Here is a 17,408-nt window from a genome sequence, read left to right on the forward strand (position 1 = left end):
ACACAAATGCATTGTAAAAGTATTGTAGTGACAAGCATACTTAAGTTGTCACCCATTATTATTTTACTACATGACTGAAAGTGTCCAAAAATTGGAATAAAATTTGGCCGGTCATAGGCGGCCACAACGTGATTGTAAACAGATTTATCAAAAGTTCTATGCGTTTCTACTACTACTTTTAATGGTTGTCATAACAAGCCATGTTTTTGTCACAGACCTCTTGATGTTCGGTTGGACCTTCAAGATTCTCACTGCCCTGATCAGGACCTGGGCTCTCTGGAGCTGGCGGTCACTCTGTTCCCGAGAAGCACAGAGGACAGAGAGGCCCTCAGACAGGCGGTGAGACTCATTTGGCAGATTAATGTTGTTTTATACTTGTTGAAGTTGGGGAAGAGGAAATCTGCCAGCAAACTCTCAACATGCATCCAAAAAGACTTCATTCTGACACATTTACAAACCTCACATTTATTTCACACTTTCCTCTTGAGACTGTAGAAACTATTTCTAGCTGTCAGGAAATTAAAAAAAGAGTTTTGATTTCAATTTTGAAACCTTCCAAAGATTCTGAAAACATTGTGCCAAAACATACAGTTAACATTTTCTTTCTCTCAGTGAGAGGTACAGAAAATATTCATCATTATTCTCTAATGTTGGAATATAGCTTTAATAAATGCTTTAATTAAGAAGCGGTCACGTATACGACAGGTTGAAGTGACCCCAGTGACCTCGGCTGTGTTGGTCAGCTAGAAGAATAGATATACAGTTGTGGTCAGAATTAATGGCACCCCTGATAAATATGATCAAAAATGGCTGTAAAAAAATTTATCTGCATTGTTTATCCTTTTGATCTTTCATTCAAAAAAATCTAACCTTTCATTGAAGTAAAAGAATTGAAAGTGGGGGGGAAATCACATTATGAAATAAATGTTTTTCTCCAAACGCTGGCCACAATTATTGGCACCCAGTAAAATATCTCTGAAGTATATTCCCATTAATATTTACCTTTTTTTTAGCACACCAGGGTGACTAGGAACATGACATTTTCTAGCTATGACTTCTTGTTTCACAGTTGTTAACACATGTTGGATGCCTCTCTCAAAAACATAGAGAGAGTACAATACATATACTTCTATAACTCAGTAAATCTCATTGATATGAAGAAGTCATTCAAATCAATATGTAAGGATAAATATTGATTAATAACCTGATTATAAATCACTCAAAAGATACACATTGACGCAGCAGTGGATTTCAGAATCCACCCTTCAATGCAGTGTGTGATAAAGCTGTTTGTGTCTCCCAAAAGAAAGAATAAATTCTGAACTGCTGAAAGGAGTCGACAGTAATTCCAGTCTCACTTCCTGGTACGAACCTTCGTAACAATGTAACAAATTTGCATAATGCCAGCCTATGCTTTTCATTGGCTGTCTAGTGCCTACGAATAATGTCTTCTCAAACGCTGTAGCTGAGACTGGAAGTGTTTGGTTCGTGTTGTCGACATGTAGAGAAGACGCTGTTTTCTGCGCTGTGAAAGCAAATCTGATTTACAAGGATGATGACTCGTGCTGGAATTGATACAGTAAAACCAACGCCATCGTTACTGTTTGTATCACTGTATATCAAGGGCTGAGGAAGATCTGAAGCTGAAATTCAGATATGGTAATGGCCGTTTCCTTTCCAACACGCGCTGTAAGCAGTAGACCAATCACAACAGACTGGGCCATCTGACCATTCAGGGCAGAGTAGACCAATCACAACAGACCGGGCCATCTGACCATTCAGGGCAGAGTAGACCAATCACAACAGACTGGGCCATCTGACCATTCAGGGCAGAGTAGACCAATCACAACAGACCGGGCCATCTGACCATTCAGGGCAGAGTAGACCAATCACAACAGACTGGACCATCTGACCATTCAGGGCAGAGTAGACCAATCACAACAGACTGGGCCATCTGACCAATCAGGGCAGAGTAGATCAATCACAACAGTCTGGGTCATCTGACCAGTCACAACAGACTTGGCCATCTGACCAATCAGGGCAGAGTAGACCAATCACAACAGTCTGGGTCATCTGACCAGTCACAACAGACTTGGCCATCTGACCAATCAGGGCAGAGTAGACCAATCACAACAGTCTGGGTCATCTGACCAGTCACAACAGACTTGGCCATCTGACCAATCAGGGCAGAGTAGACCAATCACAACAGACTGGGCTGTCTGACCAATCAGAGCGGAGTAGGCTCTCGGAAAGGCTGAATCTAGAGAGATTGAATCTTCGAACAAACGGTTTTCAGACTCTCTGAGAAATGAGGTGATGTGCAATGTATATTATAAGAAAACTAAAGTGTTTTTTTTACCTTGGATTCATGTAAAAATTAGGAACCTTTAAAATAGCATAATAGGAGCACTTTAAACGGCCACACATATGACGTCCAAATCAGTCAATTCACGTAACGTGACTGTCTTGATTGGCAGTCTACTACGGGACATGCTTGATATTAAAAAGAGTTATTAAAAGCGCATTAAGCTGCGAAACTTGCGCTGTTCCTCAAGCCTCGTTTATACTCACCGCATCTGCGAGTCATATTTTAGTCATATCCCCTACTCCTAATTGTGTTAGATAATTGTGATTAAAATATTGACCAAAATAATCATGATTATGATTTCTTTTTGCCATAATCCAGCAGCCCTAACATCTAGTCGTCTTGTTTTAAGGAAACATGTATACTCTGTTTTACCATTGTTTTACCAATGTTTTACCATTCAAAGGTTTGGGGTTAGTAATTTTTGTTATGTATACTTTTATTCAGGAAGGATGAATTCAATTAATCAATAACAGTAATGACATTTATTATGTTACAAAAGAGTTCTATTTCAAATAAATGCTGTTCTTTTGAACTGTCTATTTATTAAAGAATCCTGAAAAAAAATAACGTGGTTTCCACAAAATCATTAAGCAGCACAACTGTTTTCAGCATTGCTAATAAATGTTTCTTGAGCAGGAAATCATCACATTAGAATGATTTCTGAAGGATCATGTGACACTAAAAACTGGAGTAATGATGCTGAAAATTCAGTTTTACCATCACAGGAATGCATTTTTAGTTGAATACATATTCAAATGGAAACCTGTTATTTAAAATCGTAATAATATTGCACAATATTACAGTTTGTACTGTATTTTCGATCAAATAAATGCAGCCTTGGTGAGAATAAGACACTTTCAAAAACATAAAAAAATCTTACTGACCCCAACTTTTGAATGCTATACTTCCTACTATTTAAAAAAAAGTATGTAAAACAGTATGCATTATGTACATTTAAAATAATAGTGTACTAAATTCTACTAAGCTGCTTTTAATTCTTTGAGCATCATCCAGTTATCCAATCAATTCTATTTTAATCCATTTTATGTAAAAAGTCACTGAACCGTGCAAGATCAAGACAAGCATTGTGGAATACAGCACCAAAAAACTGCATACTGTACACTGTCTGCATAATTATTCAAGTAGTATGGTGTGCTAGCCCACAATGACTCTAATGTGCTCTTTGAGAGATACAGTACTGGGATGAGGAGATGTTGTGCTGTCTGCATAATGCATGAAATGACTTTAAATTAGACATTAGGAACCTTCTGTACTGGGCGAGCGGGTGGAGAACACGTCGAAATTCACATGGTGTTCCACCAACAGATGAAACAACAGTCTGATGGGCGACACTGATCATCAGCTCAGAGCGCAAGAACAGAAGATTCGTCTTGATCGGATATGCAGAACAAAATAGCGTGGTGTCAATCAAAGCGTGCCCGCCTCCATCCCGCTCTCCTGTTTATACAGTAACACATGCTCTGTTGTTTCTGTAGACCATGCTACTGAGGAGAAGCTGGAAGGGATGCATTAAGGTAAAAAAGCAAGAGTGTTTGCCCCCAAATTCTCTGACTAGCTGCTGTGTAAACCATCCCACACGCTGTATCTGCTCTATTAGCAATGAAGAATTTCTTCTGTTCGAAGAGGATTTGGTTTGCGTGCAGTGCCGAACAGAGTCCTTAATATCAGCTACGGGTCAGAAGTGCAGCAGTCTGGTCAGAGGATCCATTAGATACCGCAGTCATGCATCTCTCAGGGTGATGGGCCATGCCTTTTTGTAGACATTTGCATTTCATGCTTTGGTGACTCAGTCATTCATGGTGTGTGTGAAACCATTCCACACTCTTTGAGTATTTTCCCCATTGTGAACATTTTGTCTTAAAGGGATAGCGCACTAAAAAATGACAATTCTGTCATCATGTACACTACCATTCAAAAGATTGGAATCGGTAAGGTTTCTTTAATGTTTTTGAAAGAAGTCTCTTATGCACACCAAGACTTAGTAATACTGTGAAATATTATTATAATTGACTATTTTCTATTTGAATATATTTTCAAATGTTATTTATTCCTGTGATGCAAAGCTGAATTTTCAGCATCATTATGCTAGTCTTTAGTGCCACATGATCCTTAAGAAATCATTCTAATATGATGATTTGCTGCTCAAGAAACTTGATCAATGTTGAAAACAGTTGTGCTGCTTCATATTGTGGTGGGATATGATTCTGTGTTGAATAGGAACAGCATTTATTTGAAATAGAATACTTTTGTAAATGTATTTACTGTCACTTTTGATCAGTTTAATGCATCCTTCCTGAATAAAAATACTGAATTCTTTAAAAAACAAATCATATGGACCCCAAACTTTTAAACGGTAGTGTACTTGGCCTCACGATGCTCAAATTTTGGGGCTTTACAGCTGCGACCACCACACACTTTTGTTGTATGGACAAAAGTAGTTTCTATACATCTCATTTTGTACCCAATAGAAAAGAAAAATCATGTTTTGAGCAACATAAGGCTGAGTAGATGATGACAGAATAAATAACCCTTTAATGTCCTGTCTCGTGTTTGTGAACCGCAGCAACAGCAGCTGCAGCAGCAGAATCTTCGACTGTCGGACCTGCACAAAAAGACTCAGCCGTGGAAGGGCATTGTGAGCATCAGACTAATAGAGGGTCGCAACCTCATCCCTATGGACCAGAACGGCTTCAGTGACCCTTACGTCAAGTTCAAACTAGGCCCTCAGAAGTACAAGAGTAAGGTATGAACGACTGCAGCATTTCAACATGGCAAGTTTAATAAAACATGACACTGAGGGCTCTCTTTTTAAATACTTACTGTCCACAATTCAACGCCCAAATACATTTTTTTTTCATTCTTCTCCTTTGAAAGAACTTTTCTTTTCTGATGATGTATCCAAGGAAAGGAAAAATTATATTAATCAATAATCCTAGCCTGCATTATTTACAGCAGACTACAATTGGAAATACATCACTCACTATTGAAGTTAAATGTGTTGTGAATTCCATTCCATCCATCCATCCATCCATCCATCATGTCACCTGAAGAACACTTCACTATACGTATCAGCAGATCGAGAACCAGTAAAAGACTATAATTTTTCAGTTACTTATTTTTATCTTCTGTGCAAACAGACAATTCCCAAGACCCTCAACCCTCAGTGGATGGAGCAGTTTGACTTGAATCTGTTTGACGAGGAGGGAGGCGTTCTGGAGATCTCAGCTTGGGACAAAGACATTGGAATGAGAGATGACTTCATCGGCCAGTGAGTCCGATTTCAAATGCTGATATTTACTTTTCTTCATGTTATCACTATGGGCCCTATTTTAACGATCTGAAACGCAAGTATCAAGCGCGAAATGCAAGTAACTTTGTGGGCGGATCTCGGTAATCTAAAATGGGTTGGTCTGAAGTAGCTACATTATTCATAGGTGTGGTTTGGGCGTAACCTGAAATAAACCAATCAGAGCGACATCTCACATTCCCTTTAAGAGCAGACGCGCTTGTTCCATGGCGGATTGCTATTGTAACGGCGGATTTTCCAGGCGCACACCAGGAGCGTTTCACAGCCGAGGAGACCGACGCTCTCGTCACGGCCGTAAAACACAGAGAAGTTACATTGGGGATGGAGAAACCCACCCAAATTAACTTTGGTTAAACAGGCGTATGATAATTTGGGTAAATGTGTAAGCTAGATGTATGCTTTTATAATAAATTGTCTATCTATCTATCTATCTATCGATCGTAATAATGTATGATTTGCAAAAATGAGAACTGCTGCGTCTGTGTGTAGATGAGAGAATCAAAGTGTATGCGTGTTGTGCACACGCTACATTGATTATGGCTTAAAATAGCATATGAATAACGTGCGGAATGCGCCACTGACTTCAGACTAGGTTTTTCCTGGTCAGTGGCGGAATTGTTTTCTAAACCTGCAAAATCGCACCAGGGAACGTTTGCGCCAGAACACGCCTCCTCTTTGTGCTAAGTGTATTTCCTAGTTTACCGACGTGCGTCTGTGGAGGGAAAAGTCCGCTGTGCGCGGGTGCAAAATAGGAATGATGCATGCGTCGGTGTACAAAGTCAATTGCGCTGGGTGCAAGATAGGGCCCTGTGTCTGTAACATGGGAATCAAACCCATGATTATGCCGTTGCCAGCAGTCTCTAACATTTGACCTATAAGAAGTTAATGTGTTGAGGATGGTGTTTAATAATTTTAGATGTCAGCTGGACCTGTCAAAGTTGAGCCGAGAGAAGACACATAAGCTGGAACTTGAGCTGGAGGAGGATAAAGGGACGCTGGTCCTGCTGGTGACTCTCACCGCCACAGTCGCCATCTCAATCTCTGACCTGTCCGTCAACCTACTAGACGACCCACACGAACGCCAGCAGATCCGTAAGAGATATGTAAGTGTGACGTCTAAATTTCTGACATCCACATCAGGGTCTCTGACACTGCACAGCAAGTGTTGCTGATAACTGTTTCCTCTGAGAGAGACTAAGTTGTCCTCAGAAACTGGTAATATCCACCCTGTAGTACACGTCTGTGACCAGAAGGGGGCGTAAAATGACCACAGTCCAGTGCACTACTGGATTAACGTGTTCTCGTTCACAACTGGACGACGGTGAAACAAAGACAGAGAGAGAGACATCTCAGAGTTGTCTGTCCTCTCTATTCACGGTTTGTCTTTGTCCTGCCACTGTCCCCTGGAGGGCCGGTCAGTGAACGGCTTACAGAAACTCACCACCAATGCAGACTGACCTTCTTTCATAACAGCTGCATAATGAAGATGTATTCGTGAGAGCCACCAGATAATCTGGCGTGGCGGCTCGATGGTTTTGTCTCAATGTCCACGGCCGAGCGGCTTTGACGTGGACACAAAACTGCTCGCGGACTCTGACAGGGGATTAGAGAAAGTTAGGGCCAAAATAGAGCTGTCAGAAACATATGGATGTATTACTGCTCGCTGTGAATGTAGTCCTGGGCCTCTCTGATGTGCTTTTGTTCTTTTTTTTTTTCAGAGTTCTTTGAGGTCTTTCTTTAAACTGAAGGATGTAGGACTCGTGCAGGTAAAGATCCTGCGGGCCGAGGGGCTGATGGCTGCTGATGTCACAGGTAAAATCACATGTCACTTCCTGTATTCATTTGTGCCCAGTGGAACAATAACCCAACATTCCTACTGTAAACCGGATGGTCCATAAGACTCTTTCCCAAGCATTTTTCTTAATGTTTTAGTGAGGTCAACACCTCAGTCTCTCTCTTCAGGAGGTGGAAAGATGACTCTCTCTCATTTTTTTTTTCTCACTCATGAGTTTATCTAGTTCTTTAAGTTTGCTGTTCTCTCAGGAGCTCAGGAGCGGCCCACACCTCATGGGTTCTGATTTCACGGTTCTTCTAATACCACACCATTGTGGACAAAGGCTTTTAAAAAGCTTTTACACACACACACACACACACACACCCAGTCTGTTTTCAGTGCCACATTTTTTCAGATTACTGTTTTCTATTCGTAATATATTTAAAAATGTGATTTATTCCTGTGATCAAAGCTGAATTTTCAGCATCATTACTCCAGTCTTCAGTGTCACATGATCCTTCAGAAATCATTCTAATATTATGATTCGATGCTCAAGAAACATTTCTGATTATTATCAATTTTGAAAACAGTTTTTCCTCTTCAGGATTCTTAGATAGTAATAGTAATCTATTTCAAATAAAACATTACAAATGTCTTTACTGTCACTTTTGACTTTAAGGACCCAAAGCTTTTGAATGCTAGTATTTTTAGCTAGAAAGAGAGGGAATGGTTTTGTAACATTGTTGGCCGGACTCAAACTGTGGCACAAGACACGGCATTGATGCTCTACCAATTTCAAGCTGTTTTAAATAAATGCATCATTAATTATAATATCAAGTAAAAATACTTAACTAGAAATGTATTATAGCTACAGAGTTCAGTATTTAATTGAATGCATATCATATTCATATCTCAGTTGGGAATTTGAAACTAAAACCTTTTGAATGCAACATTGTGTTTCAGGAAAGAGCGACCCGTTCTGCATTGCCGAGTTGTGTAACGACCGTCTGCAGACACACACGGTCTACAAGACACTGAACCCCGAGTGGAATAAAGTCTTCACCTTGTGAGTTCATTACGCATCTGCTTCCAACAGAGGACGAATTAAAATATTCACAGCTGATGAAGTTGTTCTGACACCTGGAGTCAAACATGCAGAGTGGACTGCATTTGCAAAACCAACAGTCAGCTGCAATTTGCCTTGATTGTGTAATATATTACATGAAAATGTAGTATAATACGTGCACATAATGATACATGAAAATGTATCCCATTTACTTTATCATGAGGGGAAAAAATTACTTTCAAAAAGCTTGCATAACCACGGGGATAAAAAAAAAAAGTATGGTTACACTTTATTTCAATGGTCCACTTTAGACACTCTACTATCTATAAGTAACTTTGCAACTACATGTCAACTAACTCTCATTAGAGCATTAGTAGACTATTAGGTTAGGGTTAGTTGAATTACTACTTAGTAGATTTACATGTAGTTGCAAAGATACTTAGTCAGTAGAATGTCTAAAGTAGACTATAGGATTAGAAATAAAGTGTTACCGAATGTTGTACCAGACGTCATCATGATTCTAAGATGCTAAGCTTAGTTGTTGTTGCAGAATGTTTTGGGCTGGTTCTAGGTGGTTTCTTACCGGCCCAGTGAGTCAAAGGATGTTTATGACATTTTGGCCCATAGATATGACTTGGTTTTAGTGATTTATTGAGAGTATTACCAGTTACCTCTCAACATGAGACACATAACATTATGTCATGTCATAATCCTTGTTTAATTCACTTTTGTTCGGTATCGTAAATTAATTCTTCTAGTTCATCTATCAATCAAACTTTTGTAAATTATATTAAAGCACACATAAATAAAAATGCTGGAACGGAGGAATCAATACAATGCAGTGAAAAAAAAAAAAAAAAAAAAGTCTGTATACTGAGATAAGATTTATTATTTAAAGCAAGTCTGCGTTTTTTTATTGACCATTTTATTGACCGCCTTTTAAAAACCAGTTGAAAGTCGATCACTTAATATAAGTTATAGCACGCCTTTATATTTTTTAAACAGCCTCATGATGTAAGATATTATTCATCATCCAATCAAATCCTTAAGTCAAGTACCGCCCTGAATAATTACAAACACTTTCCCTCAGAAATACGTCAAATTATGCCATTTGAATGCAATGTGTTTCATGTTGAGTTTAGTATATTTCTAAATGCAATATATCAAGCAATATTATAGGCAATATTAACTCTTTCCCCGCCAGTGTTTATTTTATTTTTTTTATGTTTCCAGACAGCATTTTTTATCATTTTCACAAAATGATCAAAACAAACTTTTAAACTGCTTTAATAAAAAAACATCTTATTCTAGGTTCATGCAGGACTGTGTTAAAGGGAAAGTCCAGCCAAAAATGAAAACTCTGTCATTGATTACTCACCCTCATGTCATTCTAAAACTGTAAGACTTTCGTTCGTCTTCGGTACACAAATGAAGATCTTTTTGATGAAATCTGAGAGATTTCGGTAAGACTTTACAATAAGGTTTCATTAGTTAATGCATTAACTAACATGAACTAACCATGAGCAATACATTTGTTACTGTATTTGTTCATCTTTGTTAATGCTAGTTAACACAAATAAAGCTGCTCATTGTTTGTTCATGTTAGGTCACAGTGCATTAACTAATGTTAACAAGATTTTAAGAAAATATTAGTAAATGTTGAAATTAACATGAACAAAGATTAATAAATGCTGTATAAGTGCATTTCATTATTAGTTCATGTTAACTAATGTAGTTTACTAATGTTAACGAATGAACCTTATTGTAAAGTGTTACTGATTTGCTACGCAACTGACACCTTGAAGCTTCAAAAAGTTAAACGTTAAACCAATCCATATGAATTAACTGGTTTAGTCAACATTTCTGAAGAGACTCGATCGCTTTATATGATGAACAGACTGAATTTAGGCTTTTATTCACACATAAACATTCATCAACTCCCACATCAGTTCAAGCATGTTCGCTTGACGTGCGAGAACCAATGAGGATCATTCATGTTACGCAGCACGAAATTCAATCTGTTCATTATATATGGACTAAACCGCTCAATTCATATGGATTAGTTTAACGATCTCTTTATGAACTTTTTGAAGCGTCAAAGTGGTAGTTGCGTAGCCGTCAACGGAGGGACAGGAAGCTCTCACGAACGAAAGGGTGAGTAATTAATGACAGAATTAAATTTTTTTGGTGAATAGAAATATTTCTAGGTATTTTGTTTGGTGTTTGATAAAAAAAAAAAAAAAAAAAAAACTCTCTTTTTAACCCCACAGCAATGTGAAAGACATCCACTCGGTGTTGGAGATCACGGTGTACGACGAGGACAGAGATCGCAGTGCAGATTTCCTGGGCAAAGTGGCCATCCCTTTATTAAACGTAAGTTCGCCCCATTCAAGCTTCTCCAAATTCTTAGATCCACGTGTGTTTTTAAAGGCGCTTTTACAGTCGCGTTTGAAGCAAATAGCCTCGGCGGAAGGCGAGATTGATGGTGGCGCGTCTTTAAAAGCGCACACAGCTGGGCCTCCCGGTGCCTGGGTAATGTCTCGATGACAGAGGGATGCTGGTAATGAGCAGGTACTTGTCAGAGTTGGAAACGCTGGAAGGAGGAGGTGGGGGGGGGAGGGAATGTGCGGCTGGCTGTTTGATGCTGCCGCTGGGAGATCAGGGGTCAGTCGAGGAGGGGGGTCCGCTGGGGCTCTGCCAGACAGCAGGCTGTCACGTCTTCTTCACACAGATCCGCAACAGCGAACAGAAGGCCTACGTCTTAAAAAACAAGGAGCTGACAGGGCCAACAAAAGGGGTCATCTTTCTCGAAGCAGACGTCATCTTCAACGCCGTAAGTGTGCGCTGGATGTTGTGTCTTTTGTTTCTTTTTTCACACTGTCGAATATGCAATAATTATTGATGCATAGAGAACCCCGGCACTAATTAAAACGAATCATACGTGCTTCGTTTCGCTTCAAGGTGAAAGCCAGTTTGCGGACGTTCGTTCCACCAGAACAGAAGTACATCGAAGAGGAGGCCAAAGTCTCCAAACAGGTAATATGACAACAATAGAACTATTCTTTAAAAAGGAATAGTTCACAAATGATGGCACCTCTGTCATTATTTGCTCCCCTTTGTGTCGTTCCAAACCCACATTATGGAATGTAATTCTGTAAAAGACAAAGGGATCATTTTGGAAGAATCACTAAATGGCTTTTTTGATACAAAGAAACCCCAAAAAGTAGTTCAGATGACTCGTATTATAAATGACGACCCCAAAATGGCATTTTTGAATTGTGTATAAGAATGTGGGCTAGTCGCAAGCTTCGTTGTAGGGTTTATCAGTTTTTAATCAGGATTATTAATTTACATTATGTTTCTCACAATATATATAAATATTCCATTTTCAATTTAGTTAAAGGTTCAATAATTTCATCATTTTTATTATTTATTATATTTATAATTTTATTATTTATTATAGTTTTTATACATTTTTATTTCAGTTCTAGTTTTTTTAGTACATCAAGTAAAACTATGACAATTTACTTTCAATTATCATTTATTTTATATATAGTAATACAAATATTTTATATTTTATTTTAGTTAACTATAATAAACCTGATTTGGAAGACTTCCAAAGTCATATGGACCACTTTTATGGTGCTTTAGTGATTACTTTCGTTGTTTGTTCGTGTGTGTGTGTGTGTGTGTGTGCCTACTTAATTATATTTTGGGGACAAATTTGTACCCAGAAGTGACCAAAACCTGACAAAATCTCCAAAAACCTCCCTTTAGGACGTCCTTTGTAAAACTGGTATAAAAAATTAAGTAATTCAAGTTTTTTTCTTTAAATGTAAAAATGCAAAAAGTTTTGTGTGATGGGCAGGTTTAGGGGTAGGGTTAGTGTAATGGGATAGAAGATACAGTTTGTACAGTATAAAAACCATCACGTCTATGGAATGTGTGTGTGTGTGTTAGAATTCTCTACATTTGTCTTCCATAGATAAAATAAGAGCATACGGGTATGAATTAGGGGGCGAGTAAATAATAAAACAAGATTTTTAGGTGAACTGTCCCTTTAATCCGATGGCTGCAATCAAATCAAAATCACCCCAACGAGGGCCGGCGGTCCCATGCCCGCCACACAATAGGCCGACGTGTTTGGGACAGGGGGCACAAGTGCTGAATCGCAGCGTTTTCCCCCTTGCCCTGCCGCTCTAGGTGTTGAATAGAAATGTCAAGCCGGCCCTCATGAGAGGAGAGGGGCCACCCCAGAGGGCCCGGCTGCGGCTCTACGGCTGGGCCTGCTCATTGTCCTCTCTCTCAATGTGCCTGCGTGACAAAAGCGCTGAATTGGAGGGGCTGGGCTGAATCAGACGCTGTCACAAAGCTGCGCATTGAGCAGAACAGACCGATTCTTCAGTCCTTTATGCCCGTCTCAGTGAAGAGTTCAACCGTGGATTCAACCCGTATATCTAACCCCAGCTGTCAGTCACACCATCACTTATGGAGATGATTACATTTTGCTCAAGTTTTACGCACCTTTAGGGGTGGTGGTTTGTGTAAATCATGCTTACCAGAACATAGTTGTTTGATTTTCTTTAGTTCGGCCTTTGATGGAAGAGATAATAATATTTATCTTTGATTTTCTTGAAGTAATCAAAAACAATTTTTTTTATGTTTATTCTGTAAAAAGTTTTCTGTATGTAATATTTTGTATTTATTTCGTAATATATACACGTAATATATTAAGCTGCACAACTGTTTTCAACATTCATAATAATCAGAAATGCTTCTTGAGCATCGAATCATAATATCAGAATGATTTCTGAAGGATCATGTGACACTGAAGACTGGAGGAATGATGCTGAAAATTCAGCTTTGATCACAGGAATAAATTAAATTTGAAAATATATTCAAATAGAAAACAGGTATTTTAAATTGTAAGAATGTTTCACAATATTAGTGTTTTATTGTATTTTTGATCAAATAAATGCAGCATAAGAGGCTTGCCAACACCAAACTTTTGTGGGGTAGTGTATTATTGTAATGTTTTGGTTGGAATACAAAATATAGTAGAATTATTATGATTCTGAAAATATAGGTAAATTATATCAAATATTTCCATGGCATTCAGGAGTATCCTCAAAGCTTAAAACTATTGTGAAAATACTTATAAAATATATTTTATGATTATATGAAGGAACATTAATATTCTTGTATTCATAATGAATATTCTAGTTTCAATGTCATAAAATTCAATTAATATTATATATACAGAATACTATCTATCTATCTATCTATATATATATATATATATATATATATGTATATACTGTATGTGTATATACATGTGTGTATATGTGTGTGTGTGTGTGTGTGTGTGTGTGTGTGTGTAAATTATATATATATAATTAAATATATATATATATATATATATATATATATATATATATATATATTATGAGCTATATGATTATATTTGGGTAGTATATTGGAAATAATATTTCCAATTCCTTGCTATCTTTAGAAGTATTGCCATATAATGTTCATTATTGTTTGAAGAGGGTGTGTTTGTGGTTTATATCTAACAGTACGTGTTTTGGTTGAATTTCTCTCTCATATTCCCTCTTGTCAGCTGCTGCAGCAGAATTTTAACCGAGTGAAGCGCTGCATCTTCTTCCTCATTAATGTGGGCTCCTACATCAACAGCTGTTTTCAATGGGAGTCGCCCCGCAGGAGTTTATGTGCTTTCTTGGTAGGTGGCAAAACTCTACTTCTAAAAACACACACACACACACACACAAAAAGCCAAACACAGATTTACACCATATTGATATGACACATTCTACTCAAAGAAACTCAAACTCACTATAGATAGATAGATAGATAGATAGATAGATAGATAGATAGTAGTGTGAGGGTGTTTGGTGACTCTTGTGTGTTGAAGAGCTGTGATGTGTGAAGTGTGCTCATAGCTTAGCACTGAAGAACCCTTCAGCTAAATCGAGTAGATGTGATCTCTTAGACGACGTCCCGCTGTGACCTCGTGCCCGACCTCACCCCGCACCCCCGCCTGCCCGTCTCTGAACACCTCAAGAGCCCTTCACACGGTTCCCTCACATTCACACACTCTCTCCACACACCCCTTCCTGAACCTGGAGGAGGCGCTGTAGACTCTCAGTCTCTCCAACAATAGATTCACATTGCTATTTTCATCTGTACCTGTTCTTGAACATTTTTGACCTTCCACTTTAAAAAGTGAAGTTTAGATCTGGTTTACAGCTACGACTTGATGCCTAAAGGGATAGTTCAGCCAAAAATGAAAATTCTGTCATCATTTATTCACCCCTCATGTTGTTTTAAACCTGTATGAGTTTCTTTCTTCTGTTGAACACAAAAGAAGATATTTTGAAGAATGTTGGTAGCCAAACTGTTGATGGACCCCATTGACTTTCATAGTATAAAAAAAATTAATAAAAATACTATGGAAGTCAATAAACTGTCTGGTTACCAACATTCTTCAAAATATTTAAAACAAAAAATAACTTTTGTGTTCAGCAGAAGAAAGAAACTCAAACAGGTTTGAAACAACATGTGGGTGAGTAAATTAAACTTAAATTTTTGGGTGAACTATCCCTTTAAAGGACAGTTATACAATACTATATATTTTTCAATACTATATACAGTGTGTGTGTGTGTGTATATATATATATATATATATATATATATATATATATATATATATATATGTGTATATATATATATATATATATGTATGTATATATATATATGTGTGTGTGTATAAGAACAATATTGTGAAATATTATTATAATTTAAAATAACTGTTTTCTATTTTAAAGTACGGTATTTTAAAATGTAAGGTATTTCCTGTGATGGCATTTCTCCGTAATTCTTTGATGAATAGAAAGTTCAGAACAGCTTTTTTTTTTATAGAAATATTTTGTGAAAAGGGATTTTACTGTTCACTTTTGATCAGTTCAATGCATGAATAAAAGTATTGTATTCTTAAAAAAATAAATAATAATTGGTTTGGCAATCATAAACTTACACATTAAGAATAACAACTATATTAGTATACTACTATATAACTAAATTATTATAGTATATAATGAATAATAATAATACCTGTATTGAACTGTCTCATGGTTTATTGCTTTATTAACTTATATGTAAGTGTATTAATGTTATTAAAAATTAGATGATATCTTAAATGTAGGAAGTTATATATTGTTATGAAGTTGGACATTTACTTGGTGGAAAATGGAATTGCAAAACTTCTGTTAGTCCGTAAAATAAGTCTCTTAAATGTCGCACCGTCCTGATTGTTTAGATCTTTGTGGTGGTGGTTTGGAATTTCGAGATCTACATGGTCCCGTTGTCCTTGCTTCTGCTCCTGACCTGGAATTACTTCCGGCTGACCTCCGGGACGGAGCCGCGCGAGGGAAGTGTGGTGAGTGTTTTTATGAGTCTAACGATTGCTGAATTTGTGACATTTATCTCGAGCTCATTTTAAGCACATGGTCGTTGTAGGCCGTCACAGGAAACTGAAACGTCTCCCCGAACCCAAACTAGCTTTGATTATTTGAACCAGCCATCAACTATTCCAGGTCAATAAACAGCTATGTTATATTGTGCATGTTTATTTTTGTAAGATGTGTGCACAGCTGGAATTGAATGTTTTTATTCCAATTACTTCAGGTAATTAAAAGTAGCACAAATATACGAGCTTTTAAATGTGCCATTCCACTTACCTGCCGTATTTACTTATCTCATTTTCCAATTAAATTGTGTCAAACTAATTTCATGCCATCGTGAAATGTTGCCAATCACTCTAAGGGTGTAGGCAAAACTCCCTGAAAATTGATTCAATTTTAGTTGTTCAGATGGCGTGGAATGATGACTTTCAATGAGCGCCGTTTCTCGAGAGGGTGTTCACTTCCCAATTAAGCCATCAAAATTTTAATTAAATTTTGATTCAGGAGTATCCGGTCAAAGAGTCAGTAGCGATATGCATCGGATGAATCTCAAAACAATAAAATAATAATTTTCCACTTCTTTACAAATTAAAATATGGGAATTATCATATTGACCAGCATGAATTTAAAACAAAAACAAATGTATTGCTTTTTTTGTGAGCTGGATTTCAGCTGACGGACACATGGCAGACACACGGAGAGATTCGTTTTCACTTTCAGAAGGAGATTGACACAAATATACAGTCTGTCACAAATGTGAGTCGTATGCGCATGTGTTTTCATATGTGGCCTAACGGCTAATAAATGGCGGAACAGTTGCCATTAAAATGCTATCAGTCTGCATGTGATGCAACGTGAGTGTTTAAATGACATTCTAAACTCGCCGGAGGAAAGCGTTATTGCTCAGAGGTTGATCTTTCATTGCTCAGGAGACATAAGGAAGTATTTATTCATGTTTCATTTAGATATCAACTTTGCATCAGAAGTTGAAGTTAAAATTGCTTATGGAGAAATACAAGTGAGACGGTTGTTGACACAGAGTATGAATAGAAAACAGGTTTCTCATGAAAAGTCAGGAAAAAGACTGTTTTTCTAACTGATAAAATTAAGATAGAAAATGCTATTATTCTTATTGTTTTTTTATCCTTATCAAATAATGTAAATGCATGCCTTGAAAGAATTTGATGAGAAATGTTTGAGGTAATATCAGGATCTCATTTTTGTGAATTGTGATTCAAATTTATATTGACTTTTGTAGACTTTGGTATCTTTGGTAGCGCAGTTTGAGATCTCGTCTGAAAATCTAGAGAAATCATGTGAAATGACGGAAGCAGCAGAGCAAAATATCTTTGCTCTCCATTTTAACTCTCTTCTCACCAGCATTTTTGATC

The 17,408-nt window shown here is 37.5% G+C and overlaps 1 protein-coding gene across 1 annotated transcript in view; it reads left to right on the plus strand.

The window, feature by feature from the left end:
• The window catches only part of mctp1b (multiple C2 domains, transmembrane 1b), a 34,741-nt gene that overhangs the window by 12,059 nt on the left and 5,274 nt on the right, over nt 1-17,408 (plus strand). Inside the window, exons 5-15 of the mRNA XM_084400787.1 lie at nt 216-339; nt 4,953-5,132; nt 5,527-5,657; nt 6,613-6,799; nt 7,415-7,508; nt 8,434-8,536; nt 10,807-10,909; nt 11,268-11,369; nt 11,498-11,572; nt 14,157-14,276; nt 15,873-15,992. Of these exons, the coding sequence (XP_084256913.1) occupies nt 216-339; nt 4,953-5,132; nt 5,527-5,657; nt 6,613-6,799; nt 7,415-7,508; nt 8,434-8,536; nt 10,807-10,909; nt 11,268-11,369; nt 11,498-11,572; nt 14,157-14,276; nt 15,873-15,992 (1,339 nt within the window). The remainder of the gene's footprint in view (nt 1-215; nt 340-4,952; nt 5,133-5,526; nt 5,658-6,612; nt 6,800-7,414; nt 7,509-8,433; nt 8,537-10,806; nt 10,910-11,267; nt 11,370-11,497; nt 11,573-14,156; nt 14,277-15,872; nt 15,993-17,408) is intronic.

Source organism: Rutilus rutilus (assembly GCF_951802725.1).
Source record: "Rutilus rutilus genome assembly, chromosome: 25".
NCBI classification, from domain to species: Eukaryota; Metazoa; Chordata; class Actinopteri; order Cypriniformes; family Leuciscidae; genus Rutilus; species Rutilus rutilus.